Source organism: Vipera berus (assembly GCF_964194415.1).
Source record: "Vipera berus genome assembly, chromosome: 13".
In the NCBI taxonomy this organism is placed as follows: Eukaryota; Metazoa; Chordata; class Lepidosauria; order Squamata; family Viperidae; genus Vipera; species Vipera berus.
In genome coordinates this window covers 412543-433774 of record NC_138216.1, presented here as the reverse complement: position 1 = coordinate 433774, position 21232 = coordinate 412543, and the positions used below count along the sequence as shown (strand labels likewise).

The 21232-nt window shown below is 47.9% G+C and overlaps 2 protein-coding genes across 2 annotated transcripts; one reads left to right on the top strand and one right to left on the bottom strand.

Annotated features, from left to right (window-relative positions):
* Nucleotides 1-64: 64 nt before the first annotated feature.
* Nucleotides 65-14710, bottom strand: ZC3H7A (zinc finger CCCH-type containing 7A; the record flags this gene model as incomplete). The annotated part of the gene is given in 24 exon segments (XM_081338380.1): nucleotides 65-1010; nucleotides 1394-1557; nucleotides 1935-2068; nucleotides 2381-2489; nucleotides 2903-3008; nucleotides 3754-3887; nucleotides 4351-4427; nucleotides 4798-4979; nucleotides 5242-5339; nucleotides 5918-6114; nucleotides 6324-6485; nucleotides 7122-7320; nucleotides 7661-7725; nucleotides 8000-8207; nucleotides 8463-8743; nucleotides 9250-9283; nucleotides 9814-9849; nucleotides 9927-10007; nucleotides 10507-10665; nucleotides 11038-11235; nucleotides 11601-11640; nucleotides 12095-12198; nucleotides 14335-14475; nucleotides 14477-14710. Coding segments are annotated over 24 exon segments (3333 nt in total). The 3' UTR covers nucleotides 65-820.
* Nucleotides 14711-14840: 130 nt separating this feature from the next.
* LOC308673841 (alpha-N-acetylgalactosaminidase-like) lies at nucleotides 14841-19398 on the top strand. The gene is made up of 7 exons (XM_081337850.1): nucleotides 14841-15471; nucleotides 15671-15845; nucleotides 16228-16405; nucleotides 16842-16936; nucleotides 17389-17550; nucleotides 17819-18016; nucleotides 18234-19398. The coding sequence occupies exons 1-7, from the start codon at nucleotides 15281-15283 to the stop codon at nucleotides 18492-18494; spliced, it is 1260 nt and encodes a 419-aa protein (XP_081193976.1). The 5' UTR covers nucleotides 14841-15280; the 3' UTR covers nucleotides 18495-19398.
* The last annotated feature ends 1834 nt before the right edge of the window (nucleotides 19399-21232 follow it).

Genomic DNA, 21232 nt, shown 5'->3' with positions numbered 1-21232 from the left:
TGCCGACCTCTGGGTCTCCCTTCAGGTGGGTTTCCTTATCAACGATCCTTTTAGGAGACGGAGATGGGTTTAGGAAAGTCTTTATGTAAAATTTTTTATTACAGGCAATATTGGTCCATACAATACACAATACTGACATACAACCTGAATCTTTCAAAGTCATCATTTAACAGTAAAGACCAAGAAACAAAGTTTTTAACTACTTGATTCTCAAAAAAGTAATACGCATCTCTCTTCCAAGATCCTTTTTGGTAAGTTATATTGAAACATACAAATAGAGAAAAATACCCCATTCGACATATAGTCGTTAAATGGTTATTTTGCTTAAAATCTTTTTAATAAGAAAATCCTTTTATTAAGCAACCTACATAGAGATAAATAGCAAACGTTTTTAAAGAAATCTTCTCCGTTAAAACATCTGAAGAATTTCATCCATCATTTTCTTCTGAGCTCAAACCCTCTGTTTTTAAGAAGCTTACCTTAAAAGGTTTCAGCTGAAAGGCCAGCCGGAGGGGGCTCCCTTGCCATTACAACACCCTCCTCTGGCCATTTTCCAACTTTCTTCTGTCCAACAGAAGGCGAATAAGCACGTAAGACTTCAGGCTGTGGTTTTTATTATAACTTCACCGTTCTGTTTCATGAGAGCACAGACAGACCCGCCAACTTACTCCCCCTAACACATCTACTACATTTTGTTCTTCAGGAGGAACAATACGGGCCAATAAAAGCAGAAAATCTGCAGCTTCTGTCACATGCTTTTGATTATTGTCAAATTCTGATTTTATGCTTCCATCTGGCAACACAATGCATCGTTATCATATCAGTTTAAATCTTTAAACAAAAAACTATATTTTCCAAAGTCATTATCGTTGGGAGCAATCAAGTGGTCCTTCTGGGCTTTGTTGAACTTCATCCTTAAGACGTGTCTCCGCTCCTCCCATTCACGGAGTTCAGCCGGTCCATGTGCAAATTTACAGTTATTTCCCTCGAGACATGCCCCAGCGATAAATCTGCACAACAGAAACAAGCGAGTCACCCCTTCTTCGAATACAGCCTCAGTGCACGGCACCCACGGTCAGACACAACCCCAGACACGAGGCAAGGCCTTTTGCCATCCATGCCAGCTTCCAACCTCGCTGAGCCTCTCTAAGCGGGCAGTGAAAGAGGGGGGAGGGGAGGGGCGGCTTATTTATTGTGGTTTGGCCTTGCTGCCAAACTTAACACCAGTTCTGCTCGCTACTGAAAAGGCAAAGTAGAGACTTTTTGGCATGTACGGACAGTGAAATGGATTAACAGTTTTACTCTAACTCTGCTAAACTGGGAATCATAACCCATCACTGCCGCCTTTTTGTTGATGTAATAAGCAGATCCCAGATTTTCAGAAGGAGCCTACCTATCACAAATGCTGAAACACCCAGTTGGAAAGCGATGCTGCCAGCGATTTTGGTCATCTTCGGTGTGGAAAACTTTCTCTTTATGTTTTTCAGAAGAAATATGGCCTTGCCACTGTTTCTCACTGTTGCAGTTTTTGCCACACATCCAGCAATGGAAGTCCACCTGTTGATACAACCCAAAGGAAAACTGTAGGGCAGCCACACGTGTAAATCTAAGTAATTTGCACAGAGCCAAACTTGCAGCTTTCCAGAAATGAAATGTGTTCAGAGGGGCTGAGAGGGCCTCGGTGTACCTGCTGGCTCCTCCCGCAAAGCCACATAAGCATGTAAGGCGGAGGGCGCTTCTACTAGCCTCCAGGGCTGGCTTCAGGCATGCTTAGGTTGCACCCAGAACAGGAGATTCTGGACATCCTGACCTCTTGCACTTCAGCCCCTCAGAAAGCTCACTCTCACTCTGCCAAAAGGCCACACAATCATCAAGCATGCATTGCATAGCAAGAAGGCCGAATCCAGGCTAATTGCTCCGTCTCTGTGACTTACTGTGACTTCAGCATAGTCGGTTGGCATATGAATTTGTTTCCCATTTTCTCTGTGTGCTTGAGGGACTGGATCCTCTCCTTTTTCTGGCTTTTGACTCTTCAGCCACATTTCATACAGCTGCTCCATGTCTTGAACTGAAGGAAAGGAGCTCATGTAAGTCCACAGCAAGTGACATCTGAGCAAGGAAACTCTCTGAGTGGGCTTTAACTAAGAAGCCAGTTATTACTAATGGAATGAACTCAAGGACTCTTATTAACGCACCTTAATTCTGTCACAGAAACCTGGAGTTATTCTCTCAGATCTTTAAGGTAATGCTTCCCTCTAGGAACTAGACTACCGGAAGCCCAATGTTAACCAGATCATCCCCAGAAAGAGAGGACAGAGAGACCCATCTACTAGGAAGAGCCTGTGAATTTGCTTCCTGCTTTCAGCAATGGTTTACTTACTGCCATTCTCTTTCATGTAGGTCCACATTTCTCTCTCTTCCTGACTGTGAGCAAAGGAGCAGTTCCCAACATACAAACACTTCTTGCCTGATGCAATGTGATTGCACAGCTAGACAAAGGACAGGGACAAGTCAGTTCTACCTGGGAGTGAGGGGAAAGAGGAAGAGCTTTGGGCAATCAAGGGCTTGGATGGGAGGAGGAGGAGGAGACAAAGGAACCAAAGTTTGGCCTGCCAGTGATTTTGATGGCACAGAGGGCTTGGCAGGGACCCCTGTGAATAAATCTGGGCCACTCTCTCAGTCCACCTGACTCAAGGGCTGCAGAGTATCCCTTGCAACCACCTTCAGAGAAAAATGAGAGGCAAATAAATTACCTCCATTCCCTTAAGGTAAATTTTATCCTTATTTTCTTACTCTAGGATTTTTGTTAATATTCAAATGGTTGGAAAACATGCAAAGTTGCTTCTCTAATGAAGAACAAATTAGGAAAAGAAAAAAAAGCAAGTTATAGAGACATGCTCACATCAAACTGCAAAGGCACTTGCTTCTTTGTGGGAAGGGGGCGAATTGTATTCCACTTCTTGCGCTCATTTGACATCACCAGCATGACACGGCGATCTTTGGTCCACCTGTACAGGAAAGGCCCACTCAGCTACATCACTGCCTCAAGATGGCTGCCTCAAAACAAAATGGAACTCCCACAAATGGAAATGTCTCAGCTTGTGGCTCTGGAAAAAACTCTGAGGACACCACTGACAATCCCCTCCAAAACAGGTATCACCCAGTTGCAAGTTGGTGTCCAACAACTATTTACTGCCTCCCTCCAGGAGGGCCTGGCAGCACCTGGGCATCATCCTGGGACAAGCGTGCCTACCTAAAGTCTCCTCCCTGAGTCCATCTTAACTGCAGATTCTGGGGCTTTTAACGGCGCCCCACTTTCAGGTGAAAGCTCAGCATTTCTCAACCTTGGCAACTGTAAGATGTGTAGATTGCAACTCCCAGAATTCCCCTGCCAGCAATGCTTGAAGAAGTTGCCAAAGTTGAGAAGCACCGATGCAGGCTGCTGAAGAGCTGCAGAGAACTCAAAAGCTTTGCACCTTTTATAACTCTTTAGTGGCTCTGAAGCCCTGTGTAGAGCTGGAGACTTTATTCGGGCCTAGCACAGCAGCTTTTGAGATTAGACAGCAGAAGGAAAGACCCATGGCTTGGTCTCACAGCTTGAAGCTCTGCTGTCAGCCAAGTCAGGGGCAGACAGGCAACCTGATCGGACCAGTGGTGGAGAAAAGGAGAGTAGCTACTTGAACAGGAAACTATATAACTCAGGTAAACCCACTCGCTGCCCCCCAGCGCCTTTGAAAAGCGGAAAAGACTTACGGGTGCCTGGCTTTTGCACTGCAGTATTTTCTGTTTTTGTCTGGCTCATTAACTTGGCCATGTCTCCAACACTGAGCACAGACAAACTTCATTTTCAAATTCAGGGAACCGTGCTTCACCTGGTTGCTGAGAATCTTGAGAGACACAACAGAACACAAGGCATTTTAGATTGATCAAAATGATTCTTTGGGCCATTAACTACCCATGAAGAAAGGACAAAGCCATAGAGGCCACTTTCCCATAGGTGGCTCTATCTGAAACTTAAGATTTGGTTCAGAAACTTTTTCCCCCCAAGTGAAAGCAACTGCAGGAGCAGGGGGGGGCAATCATGGACAGCGCTCTGTGGCAGCACCTGTGGAATATCTTCCCCAGCGAGCAACGAAGGGACCGATACAGTGAAGACATCACTTTAAGCTTTTAGAGGGCTTGTTAGCTTTTGGTATTTCTCTTTAAGTATACTCTTCTCTGAGAGGCAAGAGAGACTACAACATCTACAGGAATTGAACCTAAAGCAACTTTTAGGAGAGGATTTTTTCTTTTGTTTTGCAAGTCAGTACAGTATTTTGATCCCTTTGTGAGGCAGTCTAAGAGAAATACCTGTGCTCCGTGTGCAACAGAGTCCAGATTCTGCCAATATTTTTTTGATTCTTGAACAATAGCCTCATGAGTAATACCTGCAAGAAGGGAAAGAGCCAAGGAGGAAGACTACTTTACAGACAGTTCGAAATTGTGATGCAGTGTTTCTAAATAGCTTCGAGTGGGATGATCTTGCCCAGGCATACGAGCAATGCTTACTTTCAGATAAGACAAGCAAAAGATTGCACATCAGTTTACACACAAATTATTTTCTGCTTTCATAGTACTGCACAAAGTATTATTGCCTAAGAACACCAAAAACAGAAGAAAAGATTGGGCTCTTAAAACATTTCTGCTTAAACAGCAATCACATTTTAGAAAAGTGTTTTACAGCATGTGGATGGCTGGATGAGGAACTATCTGCCTAATTCCCAGAGGGCCGAGAGCTTTTTAAAAGCAGAGTCTCACCTGTCTTACTCTGCATCATCCACACTTGGAGCTCGACAAGACTGTGAGCGTAGAAACACTCATCATCCCGTGAACAGCCATAGCGAGCTTCATGCCTGCACAGGTCTAGCTGACCTTGAGGGTGAAAGGGTCGAATCTTAGAATACTTCACGGTCGTTTCTCGCAAAATGTGGACAAGGCACCTAGGTTGCGTGGTTGGGGAGTTTTAGAGAAAGGTCAAGGGTAAGTAAAGAAAGTCCTTGAAAATCATGTAAGCCATTTTAATTAGGAACTTAAGAAACACACTTGCACTCTTTTTCTTACTACAGCCATCCTCTCCTGCACACTCACATTCTCAATGGGGAAAGAGACACAATGGGAGCCTTGGAGAAGGGGCACACGTGCACACCAGAAACAAAGCTGCACATTTTATCGTTTGAACTACAAGGCAGAAAAGGGACATACTTGTTCTCCTCAAAGTCGTGCATAGCAGGGTGAGAGCAGGAAGAGGAGTTATCCTTATTCCTCTTGCTGATTATTCTGGGTTTATGCTCAAAACATTTCTGGAATGCAAAACCAAGGCACTTCAACAAAACAGGCAATCCACTCCTGACAAATTCTGCTTGCAAGGGACAACCCAACGACAGTCAAGACCAGAAAACTGGGAAGAAGGAGTAACTCTGGGGATGAAATAACAGTCCTGGAGAGAGGAGCAAGCTGGCTCTGCAGCCCAAGAGATGCTGAAACAGAAAAGGCAGCTAAAAGACGAGCCTCCTTGGCCTTTTGCGCTGCTGCTGGTGGGAGGTGGGAAGCAAAGTGCAGCTTTCCTTTTCTTAGGCTTATTTGAGTAGCTGGTTTGGTAAATCAGAAGAAAAACAACTAGAATTTATGAGGAGCAGATAGCTGACAACTATGCTTTCCATTCCCAGAAGCCTACACGAGGTCCTTGTGGAGGCCACGTTGCTGCCAGGGCAAATTGGTCTGATGGGGCTAAAAGGCTAATGACAAAACAACAACCCAGGAAGAGGAGACACTGGCAGCCTAAGCCAGAACCATCGGCCCACCCTTAATGAGGCCGTTCCCTAAAGCGACAGGGGGCTCTATGGTAAAATTCCCTCGTGTGGCCTAAGAAGAAATGCACCTCGCACAGAAACATGAAGAGTCCGTGATGCTCCTGAAGAAGCCGGGAAACTGTCAAGCTGATCTCTCCGCTGCCTTCAAAGAGGACTTCACGGCTGAAGGCCCCTTTCCGCTCCAGGGTCCACACGTCAATCTCCTCTTGACAATAGGCAAAAGTGCAGTGGCCAGAATATCTGCATTCCTCTCCCGCGGCCACATCTGCAGCACCATCAGACAGCAAGTGAGGCAGAGAGGAGGCTGGTGGAGCCTCTGGCTGGTCCTAGTTGGGTCTCCCCTGTGTGAAATGGGGAAACCACGGGCCCCCCAGGGAACCTCCTTTCAAAGTCAATAAGGAAATCCTGCTCCCCGCCCCAGACCTCTGGGGAAAGGGGGCTCCCAAACAAGCATCCAAGAAAGGGCACCCTTACCTTTACATATATAATATGGTCCCACATACTGGGTTTTTGTGGGTCTTGGCCTTATTTTTTTCCAGGATTTATCTTCAGAGTTCTTTATTCTACCAATCAGGATGTCCTTCTTACATATGTGCTCTAAGTTCAGATGGTAAGTGTGCTCCAATGATTTGGGATCTAAGGGAAACAGCAGAGAGGTTACAAAGCTTGACCCATTTTTCCCCAGCCCATTTGATTCTCTCTAGCTTCTAAATGCTGGAATGGGGCAATTTGGAAGCTAACATTATCAGGGCTCGACAGGTAGAAGCCGAGCTGAGCACAACGAGGTCCATATGAAGTGTGATCTCCATTGATGCAGGCTGTTCTCTTGTTCTCTTTTGTTTTCAGAAGCAGTAAATTTTTACATTCTACATTCTTGCTCTTTAAATGCTCTGAAACTAACATATGGGAAAGGCGGGCAGGGTAATCTCTACTAGTTATATATACTGAAAATCAAACAAAGGGGAAAAACCAGGTTATATGACCGAGTTATAAAACCTAAAAAGGCAGGTTTCATGCGTAGAAAGCAAATGTCGTACACACAGCTGCATATGCTGACCAAAACATCCTCTTGTCCAGTCAGCCTGTATTTTAGGGAGGCTTTCAGGAAGCAAAAGAAGGAGCGGTTAAGAGCTCAAGCTAAAGCAGAAAGGGAAGAGGGGCAGAAAGGATAACGGCCCTTCTCAGAAAAGGCTGAAAGGCTAAAATGTGGGGCGCTGCCTTCCCCCCCATCAAAGCCCAGGTTGCCCCAGAGGCCCCCTCCCAGCTCCTCACCCTTCTTGATAAAACAAGCCTGGCAGGCCTGCCTGAGCTCATGGGTGCCTTCCAGGGGGTTTCTTGCCACCAAAGAGGCTGCCGTCGGCACAGGCACGTTGGCAGGTGTGCTGCTGAACACGCCAGAATAGTCACTGCGAGCTGGACTTGCAATCCCCATGTAGGTCTCAGACCCAAACAAACATGTGGGACCATTCATCTGTTGGAGGAAACAGGTGCGTTGTTGCTGGAAAACCGTCTCACTACAGCCGTGGAATCCATTTTTGCCCTGCACTCTTTTCCAGGAACCCAGGGAATTCTTTAGGGATCTTTTCCTCTGCTCCTTATCATTACCACCACCTTGCGGCTGACCCCAAGGCCATCCTGGGGCCTGACAGAGATTTGAATCCAGGCCTCAAATGTTTTAAAATGTCTCCTAGCTTGTTTTAAAATGTACCGAGATTACGATTCCAATAAAAAAAGACATGACCAAAACAAACCCATCTAAAATTTGCACTAAACTGTATTAGAACCGCAAAGTGTTTGCGAAAGATACTTACAAGCCGAAGAGGAGAATTACTGCTTAATGCTGTGTTGACATCTCTAGAAAGAGAATTGGGTATATCTATTGGAATTAAGAACACCACATGTTAGTCTGGCACATATTAGTTATGCACACAAAGCAAAATGGGCAATGGTCTCACTCAGAGGACAAGGATGGGCATTTTTCTGTGAGAATCCAGTCCCCTTTAAAGACCACCTCTGATTTCAGGTGGGAAAGTCGGGACTTCTGACTCCCCGATGTGGCGCTGCCTTCCTGAGGCCCACGTCTCAACAGAGGGCTGCAACCCTGGACAGGAGCACGTCTCCTTTTCGGCTCTGCTTAAGACTGACCTTACCTTTCTTAGAGTCGCTGATTGAGAAGCTATTTAAAGAGGAACAAAAGTTGTCCAGGGCAGAAACCAGGGGCTGGGAATACATTTCAGAAAGAGAGGCAGCAGGAACAAATCGAGCCCCAACTGACAACGTCCCAAGCAGAGGGGCAGAGAATGGGATGCTGGGAGCCATGGTGGCGGTTGGCATGGCTCCTCGGACGACGGCACTTGGCTAAGGAAGAGAAAAAGACCACAGCCTACAACACGAGTCAATTCTGCCCAGGTCCCTGCCAAAATTTCACTCCCTCCGAGACTGATTCGGCTTCATGAGAAAGCCGCAGGACAGATGAGAACTCGGGCTGTGCAGAAATGCAGCTCCAACCTCCCCCTTCCCAAAGGAAGGGGCCGCACAGAAGACCCTGGGGAGCACTGGAGGAGGAGGCAGCCCCTCCCCCTCAGCCCTACTCTACAAAGCGAGGGGACTGACCATTCCACCATCCCCAGGATCAGACACTGAATCAAGCAACTCATCCAGCTCATCTCCAATAATGTCATCCCCATCCTCGCAGTCCAAGCAGCCGTCCGGGATAGAGAAGGGCCCTCCGTTGGCCAGCGGAGGGGCGGAGAGAGCAGTCTTCTCCGCCGGCAGAGCCATGCGGGACACAGCTGCTAACGGAGGCAGGTCACTTGGCAATTCAGGAGCAAAACTGGAAGGGGAAGAGGAAGTGGAGGAGGAAGAAAGAATCTTTTCCGTCCAACTGGAAAAATCTGAAAGAGATATTGGTTCGGGAAGAGAGCTCTTAGCAGAGATTCTCAAAGGACAAGGAGCTCGGAGGCTGCCACATCCTCTCTCAGCCCCCACTGATAAAAAAGTACCAATGGATGCTTTCCCCAGAAGAGAGGCAAGGCTCGTGCAACAGATCCAGAGACGTGTGACTGTCTGGCACATAAGCAAACATTACCCCTTACATTTACGAAGAAATAAATAAGCAGAGATTCTTAAGCAGCATGTGTTGAATGGCAAGGAGAAGGCTGCAGACAAAATCTCACAGAGGGACCTTCAGCTGTTCCAGTTCTTGGATACCATTCATCCCTGACTCTCTCTTGCCCACTTAGAAGCCAAGGGAACCCAACTTAGACTTTGGGAGGGGAGAAATGTATCTCCGTCCCACAGAAATTCAAACCAGCAAGAATGGACAGAGCCACCTCCAGCTGACCCACACAAAGTGATGCGGTTGTTTACCCGTCCTCCCGTTAAGTCCAGGAGGCCTCACCTGATTCAATGTCTTCTACAGAAGAATTTGAGCTCTGAAAGCAAGCAAAAGATTTGTCATCCAGAGGTATAAACAGCAAAAAACTTAAGCCAGCTGCTTTATAAAATGTGTCAGACCCGGCTAAGTAAAAGACAAGATGCTCCTGCAATTTTGATACCAGATATCCTTTTAATTAACCACTAAATTTGCTGGGAGTCAGGTGGCATATATACGTTCAATAAACTGCCAATTGCTTTTGGCAAAGTGGCCACTGAAGCAGGACTCCAGTGCTGTTCACGTGGGAAGCTTGAAATCATCAGGCTGGCCTCCTCCTTTCAAAAGCAAATCTTACTTTTATTTTCAGTTATGAAAGGGGAATATTGGCTAAAAATCCTAAGCGAGAACAGCACACAGACCATTCAAACGTAAGAGCTAGTTATTCTAAATATTTAAATTAAACCAACCTCTAGCAGACAGAGGTTCCAAATGGAATATTTAAAAATTGAGAAAGCTATGTTTCTTTTAACCATGCCACATTTTTACTTCACTAACAGGATTTAAAAAGAAAGCAGAACAAAACCTTACCTTTGCTACTTCTCCAGAAACAGAGTTGGGGGAAGGCTGCAAGGAAGCAGATCCTTGTAAGTAACAGACGCATTAGGCGAAAACTTCAGAAGTACACAACTATTTGCACTTACTTTTGCCCTAACGTAGGCTTTCCTTATTTTCAATCCAAGCTTCTGAGCAAGCTCTTGAGTTAATTTTATTACATTTTCATCCTAGAAATTAAATAAAAAGAGGATCTAATGCAAATTATTCACAAAAGATTTGTTAGAAATTTCACACAACGGCATCAGGTACATCGATGCCACCTGCACCTGATCTGGGTCCTGCAGGGAGCTACTCTGAGACGGGACTGTGCACCAAGAGGCACCTGGAGGCCACTGGAGGGGGATGCTGGTAAATCTACATTAACCATCCTTGCAGAGTGTCCAGGCAAAGTAATGATGTACATTTATGCATCCTTGAGGTTCATTTATCACCTCAGTCAGCTACAATTCTAGGCCACATGCAACGTTCCAATAAAATAATACAGCAATACCTAGTAATTGCACATGTATTCACTCCCTCCCCAGCCAAGGGAAGATAGGGACAATCAAGCTTCTCCAGCACCTTTTTATTTTAGAGGAATTTTCTATTCTCTGTTGTTTTGAAACCACATGCAGGTAAACCCTATTAATGCCCCCCCTCCCCGACTAGCTGAAAGGACATGCGCACCTGGGGCACTGCGAGGGAGCATTTTGCCACAGCATCGTAAGCCTCTTTGTATCTTCCCAGTTCTTTTAAAGCTTTGGATTTCCGGTAAAGGGCTCTGAAATTATTTTCATTCAACTTTAAAACTATCCCACATTCTTCTAGAACTCTATCATACGACCCCTGTAAGAATGAAGGACAGAACAGTGTCAACCATTTTGTGAATTGAATCTCAGGCTGCAAGCATATTCCAAGACAGTACATGGCACACACGCAAACACAAAATGTACATCAGGGAGCTCAGGCCAGGTACTTTTTAAGCTCTTATGATCTTAGAATGCTCATTGCCAAGACTGCTATTATTACTGCCATTTTATGGTGATGAAACTGTTCTATTTTGCTATATCTGTGTTAAGAATCATATAGTGTTTGTTTTTACTACTATAACTGTTAACTGCCTGGGATGACAAAATGCTGATTCCACCACACCCACCAGTGTTACAGAATGGAAACCTAGTTCTTGATAAGCCATGAGCATTTTTAGGAAGCACCTACCTTCTTGGAGTAACAGGCTATACGATTAACATGCAGTTTCTCTAATATTTCATCAGAAATGTGGATTCCTTCAGAATTGGCATAATCGGCTATGTTCAAAGCCTCAGAATAATGGTTCAGTGACCCTTCCCAATCACCTTCTCGGTATGCATCGTTTCCTTCATTAAACAGGTTTTTAACAAGTTCTCGTATGAAGATCTGAAACATAAATCCTCGGGTAAGTCACGCAGGCAGTTCTGCAGCTCTTTGCTATTGTCAGTAACTTGTTCTGGAGTGGCTCCAGACAGAGGGGCAAAGAGGTGCATCTCATAGCAAAGCTTTATATCAGTCTGGAGTAATGTTCCATCTAACAAAAACAGCAAGGAAGTCCTGAAACCTATAGCCCTTCTGCTACCTCCACACAACCACTACTAACAACCAATCACTAATTAGACAATGCTGACATGGTCAGTAAGGTAAGAGAAATCATCACATCCTACAACAGCCAAGATTCTAGAAGTTTCTACCCACTGCTGAGACCACAATGCCTCAGGTAAAGAAGTTCAGAAAGGAAGGCCACTTACCTCATATTGTTCTTGAGACCCAGGGTATGGTAGAGTAGACCTAGAAACCACAAAGATAAAGTATCAGATCACCTTCAAGGATCTCGCACACCCGACACTTGCCACTGAAATTCTCGATCTTGGCTTCTACCCCCACTATACACTTGCCACATGAATGAACTTTGCAATCCAGACTATCTCCAAAAACACCAAGGAGGAAATATGATTGGAGTATATAATATTGCTAACAGGGCGGAATGTGCAGTTCCATATATAGTAGATATTCCAAAATAAAGATGCAATCAAATGCGAATTAAAGAGTACTATGCAACACAACATATGAGAAACGGTGCATCAAGAGAATTTTTTGCCCAGGTTTTATTTTGTAACAGCAAAGCTAGCTAATAATTAATATAAACTTAGCACAAGGTATATAAGAAGAAAAAATGTTGTCATGTTTTAAGCAGAGGTTCAGCAGTTCTCAGACACAGCTGTCCAGTTATCAAAGTTCTTACTGTATAAACTGCAGCCCTTTCTTAATGTCCTGCAGCCTGATGCTTCTGTCCACTGGAACACTGGACATGTTATCCTGAGCACGCTCGTCTTCAGTACACAGCTTCTGAAACAAAAGTCACAGCCTGTTGGTGGCTTGCAAAACAATTTGTGAGTAGTTACGGAAATACTCAATTCCAATATCAGTCCTAAATTATTGAACATCAACTCTAATAAAATAAAATCCATGTTTACAAAAGAAGTTTGTTTATATTAATTATTTTGATAAAAAATCTTTAGTTGTTTTCACCTGAAGTGATCCATATGTTAATTAGCTTTGTTAATTTAGACCAAGAAAATAAATTAGGCAATATTGCCTGTGTTCTATCATACCCTCTGAAACTGGGATCTATACAAATAAATATAATAACCTGCAGAATCTCATTTTTTTTTAAAAAAACCATATTTCTAATTCCAAAGGGGGGAAAGCTACAACACACCTTTACTAAATTCTTTTCCCAATACTTGGGACTACAATCCCCCAAGATATCCACCCAGCAAGGTTGTTGCAATATATTTTAAACCAATCCAGCGAACTGCAATAAACCCTTTCATTTATCTGAGAAAATCAAGTCTATTTCACAAAAAACATGGTGCACATTAAGATGTTATAAAAATTTTGGCTGTTTTAGCTCATTCCAAATATTGCAACATAAATCCTAAACTATTACACAACAGAAGTAAATGCAAATAAATACAGCCATATTTTAAAGAAATTTATCAAGACAAGCCTCACCATCTAGAGCAAAACAAAATACTTCAAACAGTGCAGGACTTTTTATTTGAGTTTACTGAAGCTAACAATTTCAAATATTTCTGAAATATTCCAGACAACTGGTCAACATATTTTAAGAAAATCTATTCTACAATATGATTAAGAGACTCACCATTAATCAAGAGTCCGTTTTAACATGTAATCCATTTTAACAGAGAACAGTAACACCAAAAATGGAAAGGAAAGCCAAACCAAAGAAAAAAGGCTACTATACAGGCAGTCCTCGAGTTACAACAGTTCATTTAGTGACTGTTCAAAGTTACAACAGCACTGAAAAACGTGACTTATGACTTTCTCACACTTATGACTATTGCAGCAACCCCATGGTCCTGTGATCCAGCTGCTTGTCAACTGACTCATATTAGTTATAGTTATAGTTATAGTTTATTTGATTTATATACCGCCCTTCTCCTTGGTGGGACTCAGGGCGGTTCACAGGGCATACATAAGAAACACTATGACAGTTGCAGCCTCTTGGGGTCGTGTGATCCCCTTTTGCAACCTTCAGACAAGCAAAGTCAATGGGGAAGCCGGGTTCACATAAAACAACCGTGTTACTTAACAACTGCAGCGATTCACTTAACAAATGTGGCAAGAAAGGTCGCAAAATGGGGTAAAACTCACTTAACAACTTAGGTTTGGTTCAACTAATCTTTCTACCGATCTCTCTGCCAAAGAATTACCGGTTGGGGCTCCAAGCCTCTGAAAGGAACCACACCAGAAAATCACCATTTGAAGATTTACAATAAGAAATTATTATAAATCATCCCAAGTGCCTTAAGATGGTCTCGATCCTGTAGATAATCTGAATAATCTGCAAATATGATTTTATTCCACACATCCCATTTATAAGTTGCTTTCCTGCCCACAAGCTCTCCAGGGCAGCCGGGAACAAACCAGGACCCCCTTTCCCCCTCCCAGCCCACCTGTAGCACAAGCTCCCCATTCAAACGTGAAAAAGACTCTAACAGAACGAGGGACGAAACTCGAACTGCACGAAGCCACATGCCAGAATCGCTCCCAAACCGGAAGGCGGATCACAAGAAGCAAATGCGACGACGGTCCCGGGAAGTTGTGCCGGAAGCTCCTCCCGGGGGGGGCGGGCAAGCCCCGGGCCGGCGGGGGGTGGGGAGTCAGCCAGGGGAGGCTACTTTTCGCCAGCTGCCGAGGGGGCGACGCGGCCCAGGGGAGCCTCCAGCGACGGGCACAGGCCAGGGCCTCCGCGGCCCGGCAGGAGGGGGAGCAGAGGCGCTGTCGGACCGGGCCCGTCCCCGCTTCCAGAAGGGCGCCTGCCCCTCCGCCCGGAAGCCCAGCAGGCCGGCCGCCTCTCGGCCGGGGTCGGCGCGGGGGAAGCGGCCGTTCCCCTCCCGGGGGAGCGCGGGGCCCTTGCCCGGCGCGGGGGAGCTGGGCGGCCCAGAGCGAGCTCACCTCCGTTGTCGCGCCCGCGTCTGCTCTGGCTGCGGCCTCTCCGGCTCCCTCAGGCCGGGGCCGCGTCGCGTCGGCGGAGGAATCGGCGTCGGCAGCTTTCGAGGAGCGTCGCGGCCAGCCAGGCCCTCCGCCTCTCTCCCCCCCTCCGCTGCTTCCGCCTCGCCGGCGTCCCCTTCCGGCCTGGGCCTCTGGCCACGGGAGCTAGAGCGCCCCCTCTGGACCGGAGGCCCCCTGGAGGCGCCACCACGCGAAACGGTGGTCGAAGCGGGCAGTCGCTTCGGGGGAGGGGCCACGGACGACTCGGGCAAAGGGCCGGGCCGAGATTGCTCTCCCTCTCGTTCTCATTGGTCGGAAGAAAACGCTGCTCCCTGCCCATTGGTTACTTTGCATGGATGGACGCTTGTGATAGGTCAATCATTTCGATCCTACGGTCCCGCACTATCTGAGCTCCCCCTTTAAAGGGCAAACGGGATATCCTTCAACTCAGGAAGGAGGGTGGCTAAAGAGGGACAGTGCTTGTCCGAAATTGCCCCCCCCGCCCTATAGGCAGAGCCGTTTGCAATCCGGACGCTAACGAGAGAGGGAGGCGTGGAATGCCCTGCTTGCGGAGGGGGGGGGTGTCCGAACACCTGGTCCGCTCACTGACTTGCCCCTCCGCTAGGGGATGGAGATGTGCGCCTGCGCGCGGCTTTCCGCCAAGCGAGAAGTATCCCCCCGTGGGCGGTGCTAAGTGGAGGCGGGGTTCGAAGTCGCGACGTCACAGAGGGGCTCCCTTTGACGCAATGCACCTTCTGGGGAAGCCCGCCAGCTGGGCGGGGGTCTCGGCTGCGAGCCAGATTCTGCTCCGGGGGACCGGCGCGGAACGCGGCAGGAGGTTTGGCGCCTGTTCTGACGACCTCAGGGGAAGACTCGTGTCGCTGCCAAAGACCCGAAGTAGAGTTGTAAAATGCCCGGCCGCGCCTTTGACTCGCTTACTCGGCCGCTGCTGCTCTTCTCGTTGGGGATCTTGCTCGGCCTGGCCCGTCGCGTCTCCCCGCTGGACAACGGGCTGCTGAGGACGCCCCCGATGGGGTGGGAGCCCTGGGTGCGCTTCAAGTGCAACACGGACTGCGCGAAGGACCCCGAGAACTGCATCAGGTGCGGGAGCGCGAGGGTCGCAGCTTGCATGCTGGTGAAGCTGGTGCCGGAGACCGTCGGAACACCTTTTCAGAAATCGCGAGGGCTTAGATGGGTTTTGCGCAGGGAAGAGATTCCCACGATCCGCTCCACCTGCCCCCGCCTCCTGGGATGAAGGAAGCTTCCTGGGAGACCAAGGCTGCCTTTCCTTTGCCAACAGCGAGAAGCTGATCAAGGCCATGGCTGACCGGCTGGCCGCAGACGGGTGGAAGAAACTGGGCTACGAGTACGTCACCCTGGATGACTGCTGGGCAGCTGGCAAGCGGGATGCCCTCGGGAGGCTCCAGGCAGACCCCCGGAGGTTCCCCAGCGGGATGAAGGCTCTGGCTGACTATGTGAGTGCAGGGGAGGGCCTGCCCTAAAATGGCCAAAAGCTTTCCAGTGGATAAGAAAACATCTCTTACGGGTTGGCTACCTTGAAGTCTAATTTTAAGCCCCAGTATGGAACATCAAGCACCTGTGTTTTATGATTCATTAGTGATCAAGCAAGGCTGCACATAAATAGAACCACTTGACCTCTTTAACCCAGCACAGTCGGACATGCTGTATTGCATCCATCTGAAAACGGAGCCTAGGCCAGGCCTTAAGAGCCGTATCCAGGAAGGGTCTCACAATGCAGCAACCCGGCTCAGCTCCGGCTGCCAGTTGGGCCCCTCAGATCCTCCTCCCTTATGCACTGGGCATCCTCAGCCCCCTTTTCCCCCCCTCCTCCTCCAGGTTCATTCCAAAGGCTTGAAATTTGGCATCTACAGTGACTTGGGCAATGCCACCTGTGCGGGTTATCCGGGCACCACCCTGGATACTGTGGAAACGGATGCAAACACCTTTGCAGAGTGGGGTGTCGACATGCTAAAGCTGGACGGCTGCTTCTCCAACTCCTCCCTCAAGGCCACAGGTCAGCTGTCCCGTGGCAGAAGAGTGGCTGGGGGAGCAGACGAGGGAGGGGGGGTCTGGGGGTCAGGTGGAAAAGAGCAAACCAGCTCATTCCTGATGCTGCCAACACTTCATGCCTGCCTCCACCCGCCAGGGAGGGGCAGAGTTTGCACGAGGTTGTTGCTGCTCATTATGGCAACATTGCAATTTGTTGGGAACATTGGGTGGGGGGTTTCCCCTTCAGGCACCAGAGCATGAAAATCAGAACACATCTTTTGAGGGAGGCCAGTCGAGTTGGGGTTCTCAAAGTGGCTTCCAAGACAGCTCCCTGCCGTGCAAGGAATGGAGGCTGATGGCTTCTGGGGACCCCCCGGTGGGGGGAGGTGGCTGAAGTAACTTAAGCCGCCTCTGCCTGTGCAACTGACGGTCTCTTGCCACACTCTCTGGGCGTTTTTCAGGCTACCCCAAAATGAGCCGAGCACTGAACCAAACTGGGAGGCCCATCGCCTTGTCTTGCAGTTGGCCAGCTTACGAAGGGGGTCTTCCGCCAAAGGTAATCTCAGGCCCCGACTCCCACTTTTTCCAGCAAAGGGCCTTTCTGCAGCAGACCACTTTCACAGGCATGTTTCTTTGAAGTCCGTGGAAAGAAGGAAATACACCTTGTAAACCTAGGATGAAACTGGGCTGTGGTTTGTTAAGGAGACAAAAGCGAGTGGCAAGGATGACAGCCAGGGGGGCAGAGGAGTAGGAGTCAGTACCTCTCCCAGGTTTTGGATAAGCCTCTTTCCAGTGGCTGTTTGAGGTCACTTCCTCCTATTCTTCCTGAAAGCATAAAATGGCAAATCAAATCAAAATCAAATCTGTATTCCAGTCATAAACCCCATTTAGTTTTCCTCTGATGTACTAAGCAGTTTTGAGGATAGCAGTAGTTATAATTGCTTCTCTCCAATTCGTAGTAGTCCTGTCTTTCATTTCAGAACCATAAATCTGCTTGTTTTAATTAAGGTGAATTACACCTTACTGGGCCAGATTTGTAACTCATGGAGAAATTACGCTGATATTGAAGATACTTGGGACAGCCTCTTCCACATCATCGAATGGTACGGAGACAATCAGGATATCCTGCAGCCAGCCTCAGGGCCTGGAAGGTGGAATGACCCCGACATGGTGAGACCCTCTTCCTTACCTCTAACCTGAGCCCGGGTAAGAGTTTGAGATTTGATGGCCATTCCTCGGGGACCCTGAAGGTCAATTGGCAGGAAAGGTGAAGGGAAAATGTGCAGAGGTGGGCTGTGAAATGCACAACTAGAAATTCTGCTTTCAGTGCCCAACTCTACAGTTCTGAAACAGCTCTGCTTCCGGGGTGTGCGGGATCCCAAAGGGGGACTTCCTTTGATTTCTCTTCCCGGCTGCCTGGCATCCTGTCTCCTTCCAGCTGATTGTCAGTGACTTTGGGCTGAGCCACGAGCAGTCGAAGGTGCAGGCGGCGCTATGGGCGATCCTGGCAGCCCCCTTCTTCATCTCCTGCAACCTGAGGAACATCTCAGAGGAGGCCAAAGACATGCTGCAGAATCCGCTCCTGATCTACATTAACCAGGACCTGAGGGGAGTTCAAGGAAGACTCCTTGCCAGGGTGTGTGTGGGGGAAATCTCTTCACCAGAGCAGAGCTGTCTTGTGCCTGGGAAAACGGCTCCCTTGCCCTGGCACTTCTGCCACTGGGTGGCAGCCTTTCTCTGGGTGCAGGGAGCTGTTGTGAGTCTTTGAGCAAGTTGGGTGAAAGAAAAAAAATGTATCTGTGCCCTGAGCAAGGCTGGTCACTGCTCTGTGCCCTGGCTTGTCTCTCAAACAGAAGCAGAACTTTGAAGTATGGAAGAGGCCCCTGGTCAATGGCCAGTATGCGGTCGCAGTCCTGAACAACAGAACTGATGGGGCCCCACGGTCATTTGCCACAACCCCGAGCCTTCTGGGAATCTCAGGCTGCAGAGCAGGCTATAGGCTCTATGATGTGCTGGGCAAGCTGTCAATGGGTGTTTACGCCCCAAATGACACCATCAGTGCCAAGGTGACGCCCACTGGAGTGCTGCTACTCTTCCTGAACCCGCTGTGCTAATCCTTTCATTGCGGAGGGCGAGGGAGCCCAGGGTACATATCTGGAAAGGACTGGCTGCTTCCTCCTTGCAGTGAAGCTGAAGGTAAAGTGAGCCCCCCACTTCCTATCTGTCCTGCGGCTGCTGCTTCTCAATCTCTGAAGACCTACTTTCTGAGGCAGAGCCCTTGCCCATGTCACAAAGCGCAAAGGACGGAGAGCTCACTGCAACTGCAGGCCTGCACCAAAGCTCGTCTGTAGCCAGTGCTCCTGGCTGGGACTTGGTGACTGTCACGAGGGAGGGACCTGCTTGGATGCCGGCTGCATCCCCTCTCAACGGGGTTGGATCCAGAAACTGCTCATCTTCCCTGGAATTAAATGGTTTTCATGTCAGTTGCTCCAGTAATCCAGTATTTGTGGCCTTCCAAAAACCAGGAGAGGCAGAGGGGGGATGGGGCTGCTCACCTGCTCTCCAATGTGTCTCCTATGCTGGTGCACCCAGCATCTGCTGGGCCAAACGAGGGGAAGCCGAGGAACCAATTAAGTCTGTGTGCGGGGGCAGGATGTGCAGGTTGCTGATGCTGGTCTAGTTCAGAAAGGAGGGGAGACTTCTCCGATTGGCCGGTTTTCCTTCACTCAGCCCCAAATCTCTTCCCCCCCCCACAGAAATCTTCTCTGAAAGCCCACATCCAGCTTCCGCTTGGAGATTCGGAGGGAGGCGGCCAGCAGAACCAGCAAAGGGGTCCAAAAAGCAACCATGGCGTGCAAGGCGAGTAAAGCAGAGGCAGCAGCCAGTTTGGGCACCGGCCTAACCCCGCTTGAAAGGCTCTCAAATGTGATGGACTTCCTGGAGAGACTTTCCATGCCCCCCCCCTGCTCTTTTTCCCTCAGAGGGCTGCGAGAGCAACCCCTTGGTCTGGGAAGATTGCAGTCCTCTGTTCTGAATCCTGATAGGGTACGTGTGTATTATTTTTCAAAATTTTGAGTTTTAGAATGTATCTCTTATTTATGTGGAGAAATGCCATAGTAATAAATAACCCTGAAGATCTCCCTCCTCCAATGTCCATGTTTGTGGCTACCACTTCAGTCTTCAGAAGCTGCCAATTTGGAGTCTTAATGCGCCATTTTGCAGTTGCCCATCAAAATGTGGAAGATCAAGAGTAGCAACCCTGAGCATCAGTGAAAGACACATTGCCACATGACTGGCATGAGCATCTTCTGAGGAGCATCGCAGTTTTATGGGAATTTGACGTGTCCCAGAATTCTTTACGGCAAACTGCGTTTCCACAGGGAAGGAAGTCAAAATGAAAAACCACCTTTTGCATACAGTATCAGAAGGATTGGTACATAAAGTAGTCAAGAGTATGATTAGCCTTTTGATTAATGTCTGCTGGCTAAATGGCGAAAGTCCAAATGGTGTAGGAAATTATAGGTTGTCTTCTGGTGAACCGAGTTATTAATTTTGTGGTTATATTTAAATGAGACACCCAAAATCAGTTTGGAAATGATGACTAATATACTAATGATAACCAAATATATAATTGCAAAATGTATCCGGTTTAAATTATTTGTTAATTGGATTTATGCATGTGACTGTTACAATGAAACTCGCACCAGTTTTTGTAATCAAACTGGGAGATCTGTTGTTAGTGAGTGCAGGGCTTCCTGTTCATCAGTGATACCTGTGGCGGCTCCCCCTTCCCCCCCCCAGCCTTCCAGAGGGCAATCAAGATGCGCTTTTCACCCAGGCACTGGGGCATCCCTAGGGGATGAAGGTGGCGGCAGGTTTGGGTTATGTTTTACGATTTTATGGTTTGGGGGTTTTATTGTTGGAGCTGTCCAGAGTTCTGTTTTTAAGATGATCAGACATGTGACTCTTTAAAATAAATTAAAATCAATGCACTTGCACATGATTTGGCGGAGGGGATTACAACATTACGAGCTGTGTCAGTGACTCCCAGCTGAGACCCAGAGGGCGCACATTGAAAGAAGCCACCGTACATCCTGTTTCAGCTAGGACATGTGGAAAGGGATTTTACTGGATTGCAACTGGAGTGTCAGCCGGCAGGGTGATGCATCTCTAAGCTTTCACCATGCTGTTTAGACACTCAGGATTTTTGCAAGGTCCTTGAATCCCAGATGGCAACATCTCAGCAAGAAACAGCTATGAGGAATATCACCTCAGGCTCAGATTAACGGGAGCGGTCCTGGGACCAGGGTGACTTTTGGGGCTTCTGCACAGGAAGAGGGATAATTCACACACACACTGTTTGCACTCATGCTGGTTTCTGCAGCTGTGGGAACACAATTAATAGTGTCTGGAATGCAGTAACAGAACCTGCTGATTTCCTGACTCCTGCTGCTAAAGTGCCTTGTTGTGATGCCAGCTGGACAAATATTGTAAAACAGATTCTGTTTACTGGGTCTCCTTCAGAGCCAGGTGAAAAGGAGGGCAAGAGAGTAACCAGCCCCAGGGCTGTCTGCGGAAACGAGGTGGTGGCGAAAATCCTGGAACCAAGTCACGGCCAACTTTCCTTGCGTGCAGGCAGCAGACGCTGCACTGGCATCTTGTGCAAGTCGGTCTGTTTTCAGTGCAAGTCACCTGCCCACAGCTGCAATTAGCTGGATGTTCATGGTGCCACTTCTGGGAAATACAGGAGGAGAAAAAAAAGCTTGAGAAAGTTTCAGTGTGCCTGTTGGTGCTCAGGTTGTCTCCTGTAGCAGTCTTGGTGGTGTGCCTGGAGCCTGACTTCCATTGCAAG